Genomic DNA, 13,338 nt, shown 5'->3' on the forward strand with positions numbered 1-13,338 from the left:
CTGTGTGTCCCAGTGCTACGTGAGCGACGTGGGGGTGTGACCACACTTGCCTGGACAATCCCTGGAGGGTACTTTAGAATCTTGAAAACGACACTCTGTGAGGTGGGCAAAGAATTCCTAACTGTAGAGCGACTATCCCAGCCAAGAAAAATAGCAAATTAGGGTTAACATTAAAAGACAAATAGGGGTAGGTGGACATGGTCGCCCACGCCTGTCATCCCAGTGGCTTGGGAGGCTGAGGCAGGAGGATTGAAAGTTTGAGGTCAGCCTGGGCCACGTTAGCGAGGCTCTAAGCAACTCAAAATTTAAAAAAATTTCAAAGAAGGGCTGAGGACGGGGCTCAGTGGTTCAGCACCCCTGGGTTCAATCCTCAGTACAAAAAAAATAATAATAATTTGTTTTAATGTCATGATGAGGCTCCTGACCGGAGGCTGCGTGGCGCAGGAGGAGGACAGACACGTGGATTAATGGACTGGACTGGGAACCCATAAAGATGTCTTATGGGAAGTGACTCTTAACACGGCTGCCAAGAAAATTTACTGGGAATCATCTTTTCAACCAATGGCCCTGGGCCAGCGGACTCCACCCGCCAACGATGAAGTCTGACTGCGTCTGTTGGTCTTGCCCAGATGAACTCCAAATGGGTCACAGAGTTCAACAGAAAACCACCATCAGCCTCTTGAAGAGAATCCAGCAGTCGGTCGTGGAGATCCAGGGCCGGGCCGAGCTTTCTTAGAAATGGCACCAAAAGCACCAGCCACGAGAGGAACGTTCATGCACCGAATTCCATCAACATGTAAAACACCAAATCAGAACCACGCCCGAAGGCCCAGTGGTGCTCGAGGCTGAGGCAGGAGGATCCCAAGTTGGAGGCCAGCCTCCATGACGACTTAGTGAGGCTCTCAGCCACTTAGCGAAACCCTGTCTCACGATAAAAGATGAAAAGGGGCTCGGGATGTGGCTCAGCAGTAAAGTGCCCCTGGGTTTAATGCCCAGGACCAGAACCATCCAACAAGCAAACAAAACCCAGGATGAGATACCCATTCACACTCCTTAAGATCTCACTTTTATTTTTCATTTATTTATTCTTTTTTTAAAAATTTTTTTGGTACCAGGGACTGAACCCAGGGGCACTCGACCCCTGAGCCCTCTCCCAAGCCCTATTTTGTATTTTATTTAGAGACAGGGTCTCCCTGAGTTGCTTAGTGCCTCGCTTTGGCTGAGGCTGGCTTTGGACTCACGATCCTCCTGCCTCAGCCTCCCAAGTCGCTGCAATGACAGATGTGAGCTACCTCTTGTAATTTTTTTTAAAAAAGATGGAAAATAAAAGACTGTGAGGAAATAAAAACCAGAAGCTTCATACTCTTACAGTGGAATATAAAGTCTGCCATAACTTTGCTTTATTTATTAACAGTTTTTTTTTTTTTTTAAAGAGATGGGGGTCTTGCTACGTTGCCCAGACTCTAATGCAGTGGCTGTTCCCAGGTGGGACCCCAGCACTGAGACTTAGTGGGGACACCTGATTGGCATCGTGCACTAGAGCCCTGAAACCCTAATGAAGAGCTCCTCCTGCCGTGGCCTCCTGGGTGGCGGGGTCGCTGAGCACATCTCTCTGCACCTGGCTGCAGTCATTTTGGCAGGCAGTGCGGTGCGTCTACAAAAGTTTCAAGAGTCACCGTGTGACCCAGCAACTGTCATCCTAGGCACAAGCCAAAGAGAACAGGGAACACGTTCCCACCAGAATCACGGCAGCATTTTCATAATTCTCAAAAGGTGAGATGAACTCAAACATCCATCTAGAGGTAAATGAACGGGCAAACTGTGGTACGTCCACGCCGTGGACTATTCCTCTGCCTCAAAATGCACCACGTACCGACACCTGCCACAAAACAGATGAACCGCGGAAACACGAACGCAGCTGCAAGAAGCCAACCACACATGACCGCAAATTAATTGCACAACTCATTTGCATGAAATGTCCAGAACGGGCAAACGTATACAGATAGAAAGGAGATGGGGAGTCACAGAGGGGAGCTGGGAATGTATTTTGGGGGTGATGAGAGTGCTCTAAAATTGATCCAGGTGATGAGCACACAGTTCTGTGAACACGCTAAAAATCATTTCACCTTACATTTTAAATAGCTGAATTATGTCATGTCAATAAAGCTGGGTTTTTAGAATAACTTTTTTTTTTATGTGGTGCTGAGGATCCAACCCAGGGCCTCGCACATGGGAGGCCAGCGCTCTGTCCCTGAGCCCCAACCCCAACCCTTTATTGCAGTTTCTAATAAAGCTCAGCCTGGGCCTCCTCTGTGACCACCCGATGCCACTCCTAGGTGAGTGCCAAGGACAAAAGATCGCGCATGCTCACTAAGAAAGGATTCGCACAGAACATGCAGGGCGGCCTCAGGATGCTCATCACGCCCCAGGGTGCACGGGGCCATCGGGACGGTGGACGCAGGTGAAGCAGCCGGATGTAAAAGGGCACGTCCTTCGCCACAGGGAGGTCAGGAACAGGTAAGCAGTGTGCACCTGCCATCCCAGAGGCTCGGGAGGCTGAGGCAGGAGGATCGCGAGTTCAAAGCCAGCCTCAGCAACCAGAGGCCCTGAGCAGCTCAGGGAGACCCTGTCTCTAAATAAAATGCAAAATAGGGCTGGGGAGGGGGCTCGGGGTGAAGAGCCCCTGGGTTCAGTCCCCAGTCCTGGTGCCCCAGGGAGACGGACAGACTCAGATCCTGTCCCCAGCACTGCACCTCCTAGGCCCAACTGCGCAGGCGCAGGCCTAGGCCTCTCCGGAGCCTCGGTCCCCACAAGCCTGGAGCCGTGCTCGCCGGCGCCCCCTGGCGTCTGACTGCGTCAGCGAGGCCCCTCCCACAGCCCGTCAATCATCTGCCAGTCAGCTCCAATCCCGCCCCACCACCTCTCTCCAACCCCACCAGTGTCCCCGCAGACAGGCCATGAAGTCCTCGCAGAATGGCCAAGTCTCTGTCTGTCCTGCCACTGCCTGGCCGTCCCTGTGACAATGCTCCTGCGGGCTAGGTTTCCTTCAGTTCCCAAACGCGCCATTCTCGCCTGGCCCCTGGGCCTTTGCACATGCAGATCCCTCTGCCAGGCGGGAGCCTTGCTCACCTGGTCCCTGGACACCTTTTACTATGGGAATCCTCTGAACCCCGAAGCCTGGGCTGGGTGCCCTGCTAAGCTCCCCACCTGGGGACAGTATTATCCTGTTCCTGCAGGTGTCCCGCCCTAGGCTCAGCTCCTGGAGGGAGAGACACACCGGAGGCATCTGGGGCTGAAGAAATGACAGGCCCTGATGAAGGACTGGCCCCACCATCTTTCATGGATCAGCTACGGGTTGGGCACCAACTGTATACCTGGCCATGACCTTGGCTGTGTGGCCCCGGGGGACAGCAGGAGAGCTGACCATGTGCCTGTTGTGAGCTGGACGTGGGGAGCCCCTGATGTTCCTATCTGTGCATTCAATACCAGGGGGACAGCATTTCTGGGGCACCTGCTGCCCCCTGAGCCTGGACCTCAGAACGAACGCAGAAAAGCGGGGTCACCGAGTCAAACTCAGCTTTGATGAGGCGACCCCCAGTTGATCCATCTTCCCCTGAAACTCCAAGTGCCCAATGAGACGGAAGAGGTCACCAGGCGAAGCTTCTGGGAAAGCGTTTCAAGGAGACTAACTCAGCCAGGAGGCACGAACTTTGGATTTTCCCCCTTTTCTCTTTCTCGCTGTCAGGTGGATGTGACGGTTAGAGCTGCAGCAGCCACTTTGTGTCCAGGAGGAACCCCTGAAACAGATGCAGTGGAAACTGCTCTGGCCCTGAGGGTGGAGCTGCCTAATGGGTCTGTGTCTCCTGCTTCTGGATTCACTTCACACAAGAGAAGAGCATCTAGGTTATTGAGGTTTTTGTCACCAGCGGTCCAACCCGATTCCTAACAGACACAGATTGATTAGAAAAGCCTCCTGCTGTGGACGGTGGTTTCCCAAAGGGATCACAACACTGTCCCCGTCTCGGGGTTTGTTTTGTTTCTTGCAGTGAGAGCTGACACTCCTCCCAGCGAGTGGCAGAGACCGCGTCCCCTCCCCTGGAACCTGGGTGGACCTCTGTGGCTGTCTCCTCTGATGGATTAGGTGGAAGTGGAGGACGTGACTCCCGAGGCCCGGATCGTAAAACTGCTGCACTTCGTCCCGGGTCTCCCTGGGGACAATCGCTCTTGGAGCCCGGCCACCCATGTGTGGGAGGAAGCCCAAAGTCTCCCGGGCAGAGAGACCCCGGGCAGAGGCCGCAGGTAAGGTCCCGCCCAGCAGCCAGCTGAGGTCCTGGGTGACGTTCAGTGTCACCCACCAGGTGACGGTGACCATTTCCAGAGCCACTGCCCCGCCCCCTGGCTGTCAGACTGGCTTCTGATCAGGCTTCCAGGGTCTTGGCCCAAAGCGGGGACCCCGGGCAGGAGCGTCCCCTTCTGCTGGGTTTCAGAGGGGGTCACGGTCCCCAGGGCACCCAGGGCCACAGCTGCCCGGAAGGTCAACGCTGCTCGCTGCCCCTGCGCCCTTCGCCCGGCACCCGGGTGCTCCTCAGCCTGGTCCTTGTCACAGGGGCACCTTGAACACCCTGAAATGTTCCCAGAATAAATGGGCAGGATGGCCAACCGATGACGGATAGACAGATGGATGGGAAGGAGGACGAACGGATGGAAGCCAGGGGCCATGGCGCACGCCCCGTCCTCCCAGTGGCTTGGGAGGCTGAGGCAGGAGGATCGCAAGTTGGAGGCCAGCCTCAGCCACTCAGCCAGGCCCTGAGCCACTGAGCGAGACCCTGTCTCTAAATAAAATAGAAAAAGGGCTGGGGACGGGGCTCAGGGGTTAAGCAGCCCTGGGGTCAGTCCCTGGTGCCATTAAAGTGAATAAATAAATAACTGGTGTCCTTGGTGGGGACTGCGCGTCAGAGGCGGGGACTTGGGCCACTTCTGTCCACGCAGCCTCGAGGTGATAAATACAGCTCTGCACCATTTCCCGCAACCAGCTGACGGGCACTGGGGCCAAGTGACCCGCGGGAGGTCCAGGATGGACGTTCAGAGTGGACCAGAGAAAGAAGAGGAAGATTGAAGGCTGAGCCCGGGTCGGGGGCAGGGAGCCGGCAGGAGGGGACGGCTGAGCCCACCTGCTCTGTCACCTCCCTCACCCCTCCCCGTGACTTAGCCCCAACTGCAGCCGCCTCCTCAGGGAAGCCCGCCCGGATTCCCGGCTGCTGCTCACAGCCCCATGCTCTGAAGAATCTGTCCCCTTCGCTGACCAGGGAGCTCTGGGGGAGGAGCCCTGGGCCATCTGTCTTTCCACCCCCAGCTCCTCTCGTGCAGCCAGAGCAAAAAAAAACCCATCAACCAACCAAACAAACAAACCCCGAATCCCTCCGCCACCGCCAACACAAGGAACTGAACGGAGCTGAGTGCGAGGGCGGCGCTGCGGCAGCCCTTCTGTGAGCAGCGAAGGCTGGTCCTGCCCACGTCTGAGCGTCCCCCAAATGTGGCTTCCTTTCCATCAAAACGACCAACTCACCTGTCGTAGGTGCTGCAGCGCCTGCACGTACCTGCGGGGACAGAGGGCGGGGCCGGTTATCGGGTGTCCCCGGGGTGGGGGACAGTCCACCAGGGCAGCTGCGCACTCACGCTTTCTCCGAAGCCAGCAGTTCCTGGGCGATGACCAGGGCTCGCGACTGTCCTTCCCCCTGCGGAGGAGACAGAGGGTCAGGGGACAGTGGACCTGGTCTCATGCCTGTCCCTATGATGTCCCCAGACAGGAAGGGGACAGGGGCTGGCAGGTGACCGGGCCTCGTGCCATGAGCAGGCTCTGGGGCCCCATCCTGCTGGACCCAGGGGGCTGGAGGCCGGGTTCACAGGTGTGGATACTGACAGGACAGACAGGGGGTTCCAGAAGGTGCAGGTGGCCGGGGGCGGGTGGCCCTCGGTGGCACAGAGGGCACTCGACAGGGACACCCAGCTTCTGGCTCGACCTCTGCCCCCTGGTTCGGTTCTGCACAAGCCTCTTTCCAGAGTTGGGCCTCAGTTCCCCTCCCCACCCCTCTGTGATGCCAACGAACTTGAGGACATCAAGAGAATAGTCCCCGCTAGTGACCAGAGACGCGTCACACCGTGGAGCGTGGCGGTCAAGTAACACAAGCCTGCGACAGAGCTCCCATAGAGAAGGAGGGGAGAGAATGATCCAGAACGACGACGTTTCTTCCCCTGTAAAATGAGGCCGGGCTGGGCGCGGTAGCCCACGCCTGTCATCCCAGAGGCCGGGGAGGCTGAGGCAGGAGGATCGCCAGGTGGAGGCCAGCCTCAGCCACAGCGAGGCTCTAAGCAACTCAGCGGGACCCTGTCTCCAAATCATGACACAAAATAGGGCTGGGGACGGGGCCCAGGGGTTCAGCACCCCTGGGTCATCCCTGGTACGGAAAAAAAAGTTCTAGAAGTCAAAAAAGGACCTTGGACCCCCAGGGCCAGGCCCTCAGGGGTCTTGGCCTCCTGATCTGGAACATGGGTGAGCACCCCAGCCCTGGGGACGCCGTGAGGTGGCGGGGAAGTGTCCCCACCCGCCCGCACGGTGGCCTTATCGCGGTTGGCATTGTCAGGCTTCTGGAAGGATCTGGGCTGGGGCCACTGGGCACGTCCCTCCCGGCCCCTCCTGGCCAGACGGGCAGGCCCTGGGGGTCAGGGGACAGTCCTGCGGCGGAGGCTCGGCCGATGACTGATGTGTCCCCGCCAGACAGCAGCCAGGGACCTGCAGCCGCGCTGGGCTGCCCCGGCCTCGGGCGTCGCCCATCTGGCCCCGCGGAGAGGGGTTTGTTTAACCAGGAAATGGCCTTCGCGGGGAGGGGACGGCGTCCGGGGACGGGCATCTGGGAACAGGGTCCCCGCAGGAGCGTGGGGTGGGGCCGGGCCTGAGCCGTGGGTCCTGCTGCCCAGACCCCGGCTCCGGGTGTCCCCCGGGCAGCGCTGCCTCCCCAGGCCCCAAACCCACCGGCCACTCAGCTCCTGGCTACGGGGGACCAGGACACGGAGGGAGGGACAGGCCTTCCCCTGGGGAACCCCGGGGTCACCTGGTGGGTCCCAGGAAGAGTCGGGCTGCGGGTCCTCGGCTCTGGGCCTCCGTTTTCCTAGCTGTCCATGGGCAGCTTAGCCTCCTTCTAGAACATTCCTTGCCTCTCTTTCCCACCCAGGCATCTGTGTATCCTGGAGTCCTCAGTTTTTGCCCATTTATTTTAGAAAATAGCTCTTTTTCCCCATTAAACGTACCCATTGATGTCGGTCTGTAATGGGTCTTTATTATTTTTAAATGAATTAAAAGAAACTTTTAAAGTTTTCCTCAGATTTCTCTCTCTTTTTTTTGGTACTGGGGATGGAACCCAGGGCCGCTTACCCATGGAGCCCCGTCCCCAGCCCCTTTTCTATTTTATTTAGAGACAGGGTCTCCCTGAGTGGCTCAGGGCCTCACTAAGTGGCTGAGGCTGGCCTCCACCTTGCGATCCTCCTGCCTCGGCCTCCCCAGCCTCTGGGATGACAGGCGTGGGCCACCGCGCCCAGCTCGGGATCTCCTTCTTAAGGGCAGAACGCTACTCCGTGGTGTGTGCGTCTGTCACATGTTCCTCAGCCATTCAGCCTTGGATGGCCGTGAAGAGGCCAGACAGTGTCACCACAGTCACCAACAAAATGACCTCTCCGTGCCTCTGTCGTCCCCTCACCCTTGGGAGGCCCAGAGTGGACGAGATGGTGGTCAGCGGGCTCTGGGTGGTCAGTGGCAGGAGGAGGCTCTTCCGGCTCCCAGTCCCTGTCCCCCTGCCCCATGTTGGTTCTAGAAGGATCCAGCTGAGGCTTCCAAAAGCCCGTCAAAGGCCAACGGCGTCCTCTGTCCATCTGTCCATCTGCTGCCGACCCCCTTGTCCTTCCCACGCAGCCCCCCTGCCTCCTCACACCCAGCCTCCACGGCTCCGGGTCCACTGCCCAGCCGGGCCCCGTGCTCCCTACCTTGTGGGTGAGGCCGGGGTCTCTGGGAGCGCCCCCCTCCTCCTCCTCCGAGCTGCCCTGCTCTTCATCCGACGTCACGTCCTCTTTGGGGGCCACCGCCGAGATGGGACACACCTTGTAGGGCTCTGTGTAGGCACTGGAAGGAGCAGGGAGAGGGTTAGCGGGGGACAGGAGAACCAGCCGGGCACCCAGTCGACAACGTGAGCAACTGCTCCGTCCACAGAGCTCCGGTCCCCCATGGGCTGGCCTCTTTTTAGTGCCTTGAACACGTCAGGCTCTTTGCTGCCCCAGGGCCTTTGCACGAGCTAAGACAGGACCACATTCCTGTTAGGGACTAGGCAGGCTGGGACGCAGAGGGCAGGTCCACAGAAAATGATCTTGGTGTCACTTTGCTGGCAGACAGCGTGAAGGTCACCGCTTAGCACCCCGTGGGGGCTTCATATCTGATAATTTATTACGCAGGCACCCCCGTGAGCTGACTCAACAACATGTGCATTTAGTACGTATGCACCAGTGGCTGGCTTTGTGCTGGACACGGGCTGGGCAGTGGGGAACAGAGGCCGGGCCCAGCCCCACACCCCTGTCCCCTGCGCCCACCCCTCCGCCCAGCACAGTGACTGTCCCACAGAGACAGGGAGGACTCCTCTCCTGCTCAAACACCTTCCATGGCTCCCTCTCACCCCTGCCATGGGAGATGTCCTGCCGAGATGTCCCTCCGCGTCCCCTGCTGCCCCGCTAAGGAGCCGTCCCCAACCTGCAGGTCACCTCAGCTGCTCAGCAGGGCTCAGAGGACAGCAGGGCACGGGTCCCCTGCCTGCTAGAGCCACACACGCCCATGGGTGATCCTTTGTCCAGCAGGGGACAGGGAGCGGACCTGCCCTCCTTCCACGAGGGACGGCTACAGGCCCCAGGAAGGGGACACTGGCCCCTGCTGTGGCCCCAGGAGGAAGAGAGCAAAGGGTCCTGGCCACCGCTCCCAGGCAGCACCGCCCGTCACGGCGGCTAGGGGGCGCTCAACTCCCCAAACCGGTTTTGAGACAGGTTCTTGGTCAGCTGCTGAGGCTGGCCTCCAACTTGTGATCCTCCTGCTTCAGCCTCCCGAGTTGCTAAGATACAAGGCCGGGCCTCCACACTGGCCATTTTACTTATCAAAGCCAGAGAAGGGCAGATGGGAGAGTTCATGCAGGAGCTGAGGATGTCTGGATTCAGAGTCTGGCTGGGACAGGGACAGGGATGGGCTGGGTTCAACCGTCAGTACTATGGGGGGAATAAAAGGCTTTCATAGCACAGACCCACCCCGGTGCCTTTGCACAGTCAGTGGAAACGAAGCAACGGGCCCCATCTTGGACAGAAGCCATCAGTTAAATAAATGAATCAAACATGTCGAGACTCAGACCACAGGTGTCAATCCAGCTGCTCCTGCAGCCGTGGTCACCGCCACCCGACGGATCTTCAGATACCAGGGAAGGTGACCCCCTGAGAAGCCTTCTCCTGGGTGGGACGTAGCTCAGCAGTAGAGGCTCGCCCATCCTGTGTGAGGCCTGGTTCCCACGTGACCCCACGACTCACAGGCCCCTTTAACTTACTGCACCTTGAGTGGGGGCTTGCTGGGAAATTCTGGGTCTGTGGTCCCTACAGGAATAATACATTCCCCGCCCTTGAGGAGTTCACCAGGGACGTTCACATGAAAACAGACGCAAGGGCCAGGCAGTCAGTACTGAAGTGAGGTGAGCAGGAAGTGGCATCAGATAGAGAGTTGCTGTGTGACGTTGAGAAAGTCACTCAACCTCTCTGTTTTTTAATCTCTAAGTTGGAAATAGTGGACGAGGTTCTTTGCTCAACTGAACAAAAAAAGGATGGTCAAAGTGGTCCCTCCCTGGCATGGAGGAGGAGAGTCTTCCTGGCCAGCCTGAAGGAGCCTGCAGGAGGCCCATCCCCTAACCCCCCAGGCCGGTTTCCACCAGGCCAGCTCTGCCTGGGAGTCTGCTTGGGCTTAGAGGGAACATAAATCACAGCTGGGGGAGCTCATGGCCTTAAGTGACCCGCCCAGAGAACCCAGGCCTTTCCAGCAGCCCGGAGTCATTAAAAACAGCCCTGGGCCTCCAGTGCGGAGGCCAAGGCTGTGCACGGCCCACGGCGGCCAGCGCTGACCCTTAGATTCCGTCCAGTCTCATAGTCCTCGGAGCCAGAGCCTGGGCGCAGCCAGACACGGCCGCCCCCTCGGAGATCAAGACCCAGCTCTGTCCTTGCCCGGGAGCCAGGCCACACTGCAGATGTCACCCGGCTCCTCCTCCTAGGGGAGGCCAAGGAGGCTCGGCTGAGCTCTGGGAGCTGAGTGGGAAATGGAGCCGGGGAGACCCCAGAGGGACCTGGGAGAGGAGGACAGGGGCAGGGGCTGCGCACCAGAGAGCCCCTAGCCTCCTGAGTCCCATCTGTCCCTGCAGTCCCCGCTGCCTCCCCAGGGCCCCCAGCACCAAGCCTCCCCAGGTGGCCCCTTTTGGTTGGAGACTCCTTGACGCTCAGAATGTCCCCTCCCGCGCCCACGCAGACATCAGCTGCAGTGCAGATGGGACCTCAGGGGACAAGGCGCAGGGGATCCTCCTCGAGGGCTGGGGAGTCCCTGCCAGCCTAGTCACAGCTCAGCACAGCATCTGCCAGGTGGAGGCGGAGGCTGGTGCGCAGGCGCAGGAGGCCGTCGGGGGGCGTGGCTGCCCTGTCGGGGGCGTGGCTGCCCTGCCGGGGGCGTGGCTGCCCTGTCGGGGGCGTGGCTTCCCCAGGAGACCTGCGCTCCTCCTCCTGCAGGGACCTCCCGCCCAGGCCCGGGTCAGCCAAGGGCCAGGCCAGCGCCGCTTCCCAGAAACGGGCTCCCAGGCGAGGCTTTTCAGAAAACTCACTTCCACACCCCACTAAGTGCAAACAGAAGTCCATCCCGGCTCTGCGACCCGGGGTGTCCCCATGTCCCCGCGGATGGACTAGGGGGACAGTTTCCCTTCTGCTGCAACTTTTAATAGCTGTTGCATGTCGCAGACCCTTTGGAAGCGCACCACCCGAGGAGGTTTAGCACACGCCACCGCCGGGAGGGTTTGGCACCAGCCCAAGAAAGGAAACCCGCACCCCGCCCTTAGCGTCACTCCCATTCCCCAGAGGTCCCCCAGCCTCTGGCAGCCGCTAGTCTGCTCTGCTTTCAGTCTCTGTCGCCTGGTCTGTTCTGTATAAAATTATACAACCTAATGCCCTGGGGATCTGGCGTCTTTCCCTCGACATCTGGTAGCCAGGACCAGCCCTTCCCTCCTTTTTATGGCTTAGTAATATTCCACTGGATGGCCAAGACCGGGTTTGGCTTCTTTGCTGGATGGCTGACAGACATCTGGATCGTGTCTAGTTTTGGCTGTTGTGGACAAGGCGGCTGAGAACATCTGCATGCAAGTTTTTTTTGGGTCGATGATGGGTGTGTTCTGGATATGGACCGAGGAAGAGAGCAACTGCTAAGTCACAGGGTGACGGTGGAGGCCCCGCTAGAGTGTCTTCCCCAGCGGCCACAAGTGCGGGGGACTCTTGATTTCTCTGCCATTTCCTTGCCAACACGGGTTATGGGCGGTCTCTTTCATCTTGGCCATCCAAGTGGGTTTGAAGTGGTTGTATGGGAATGTTGCTATCCCTGAATCCGGTTCAGTCTCCCACTCCAAGCAAATACTGCCATTTTCCCCCCCAAAAAAAGAAAAGAAAAAATATGATGACTACGAAAGGCTTATTTTCAGATCATCAAATGAGGTTCCCAAGATGTAAAACTGTCAAGAAATTTGTGGAAGCCTCACCCAATGACAGACTAATATAAATAGAAGGAAATACACAAGAAAAATTCACAAGCCACACCCCCCCGCACTCCTAAGCACCCTGGCTCCAGTTTTGGGAAACAGGAGTGGCCTTTGACACCTTGGATAATTGTCCCCCAAGGCTCGGGTTGAAAGCTTGATCCCTCAGGTGGTGCTATGGGAAGGTGAGGGGACCTTTAAGAGGTGGAGCCTAGTGGGAGGAAGTTAGGTTATTGGGGGTGTGCCCTCCAAGGGAATCATGGGAATTGTCCCTCTCTCTGCTTCTTGGCCAGAGGTGAGTAGTTAGGCTCCACTGTGTGCTTCCCTGGAAGCCCAGAAGCAGTGGGCCCAGCCCAGCATGAACTGGAACGTTCAAAACTGCAAGCCAAAATAAACCTTTTCTCTTTTTTTTTTTTTTTTTAAAAAGAGAGAGTGAGAGAGGAGAGAGAGAGAGAGAATTTTTAATATTTATTTTTCAGTTCTCGGCGGACACAACATCTTTGTTGGTATGTGGTGCTGAGGATCGAACCCAGGCCGCACGCATGCCAGGCGAGCGCGCTACCGCTGGAGCCACATCCCCAGCCCAACCTTTTCTCTTTATAAACTGATGTCCACAGGTAGTTTGTCACAGTGACGCAGAGCTGACTAACAAACAGCTTTGGGGCAGCAGGACAGGTGTGTGCCTTTTTGGTTCTCAACATAATATTTGGGGGTTGTCTGTCCAGAAGGAAGGAATTCTGGTCCAGTGACTCCCGCCACATCTTTAGCGTCTGTCCATCGTAGGCACCCAACGCGACACCGGGCGGGTCTGTGCCCAGGTCTGCGCCTTCCAGTCACTGAGTCTCCCCAAATCTGTTCCGGAATCCTGCCCCCTCCCTTCTGCTTGCCCAGCCGGGGTCTGACTCAACTTCTGCCTCTCCCATAAAGCCTCTGGGAGAGGCACCTGGGGGTGGACGCTGGGGGTGGCAGGACACAGCCCTCCTGACCGGTCACTTGCTCAGAGCCCCATGTCTGAACCGAGCTGTAGCCGCTGAGCCCCCAGCACACTCCCAATCTGGGCCACAACCAGGGGCTTGGGGTGCACAGTCCTGCCCCCCAGGATGGGCACACCCGGGCACTGCCCAGTGGTCATCCTGGCCTGATGCCTGTGTCCTCCCCTGGCGCATCCACAGGCTTCCCCTCAGCCTCCACCAGGGCCTCTGCTCATCTGCGCAGGACCCGGGCTTGCAGGTTCCAGGGTCTCCGGGTCCCCAGCCCTTTTTACTTTTTGTCAGGAGACTGAGTCTCACGATGTTACTTAGGGCCTCGCTAAGTGGCCGAGGCTGGCCTCCACTTGTGATCCTCCTGCCTCAGCCTCCCCAGCCACTGGGATGACAGGCGTGCGCCTCTGCACTCGGCACCTGTTTCTCTTCAAGGGCGAAACTAGGTTCAGGAAAGTGGCTGAGACTGCGCCGGACACCTGAGCCAGGCTGGATGAGTGCACGCTCTGTTT

The 13,338-nt window shown here is 58.2% G+C and overlaps 1 protein-coding gene across 1 annotated transcript in view; it reads right to left on the reverse strand.

Annotated features, from left to right (window-relative positions):
• Window positions 1-13,338, reverse strand: part of Fgd5 (FYVE, RhoGEF and PH domain containing 5) — a 56,081-nt gene that overhangs the window by 21,061 nt on the left and 21,682 nt on the right. Inside the window, exons 3-5 of the mRNA XM_026383062.2 lie at window positions 8,035-8,170; window positions 5,677-5,735; window positions 5,567-5,597 (exon numbers count right to left, since the gene is read on the reverse strand). Coding sequence (XP_026238847.2) covers window positions 5,567-5,597; window positions 5,677-5,735; window positions 8,035-8,170 — 226 coding nt within the window. The remainder of the gene's footprint in view (window positions 1-5,566; window positions 5,598-5,676; window positions 5,736-8,034; window positions 8,171-13,338) is intronic.

Source organism: Urocitellus parryii, chromosome 16 (genome assembly GCF_045843805.1).
Source record: "Urocitellus parryii isolate mUroPar1 chromosome 16, mUroPar1.hap1, whole genome shotgun sequence".
NCBI lineage: Eukaryota > Metazoa > Chordata > Mammalia > Rodentia > Sciuridae > Urocitellus > Urocitellus parryii.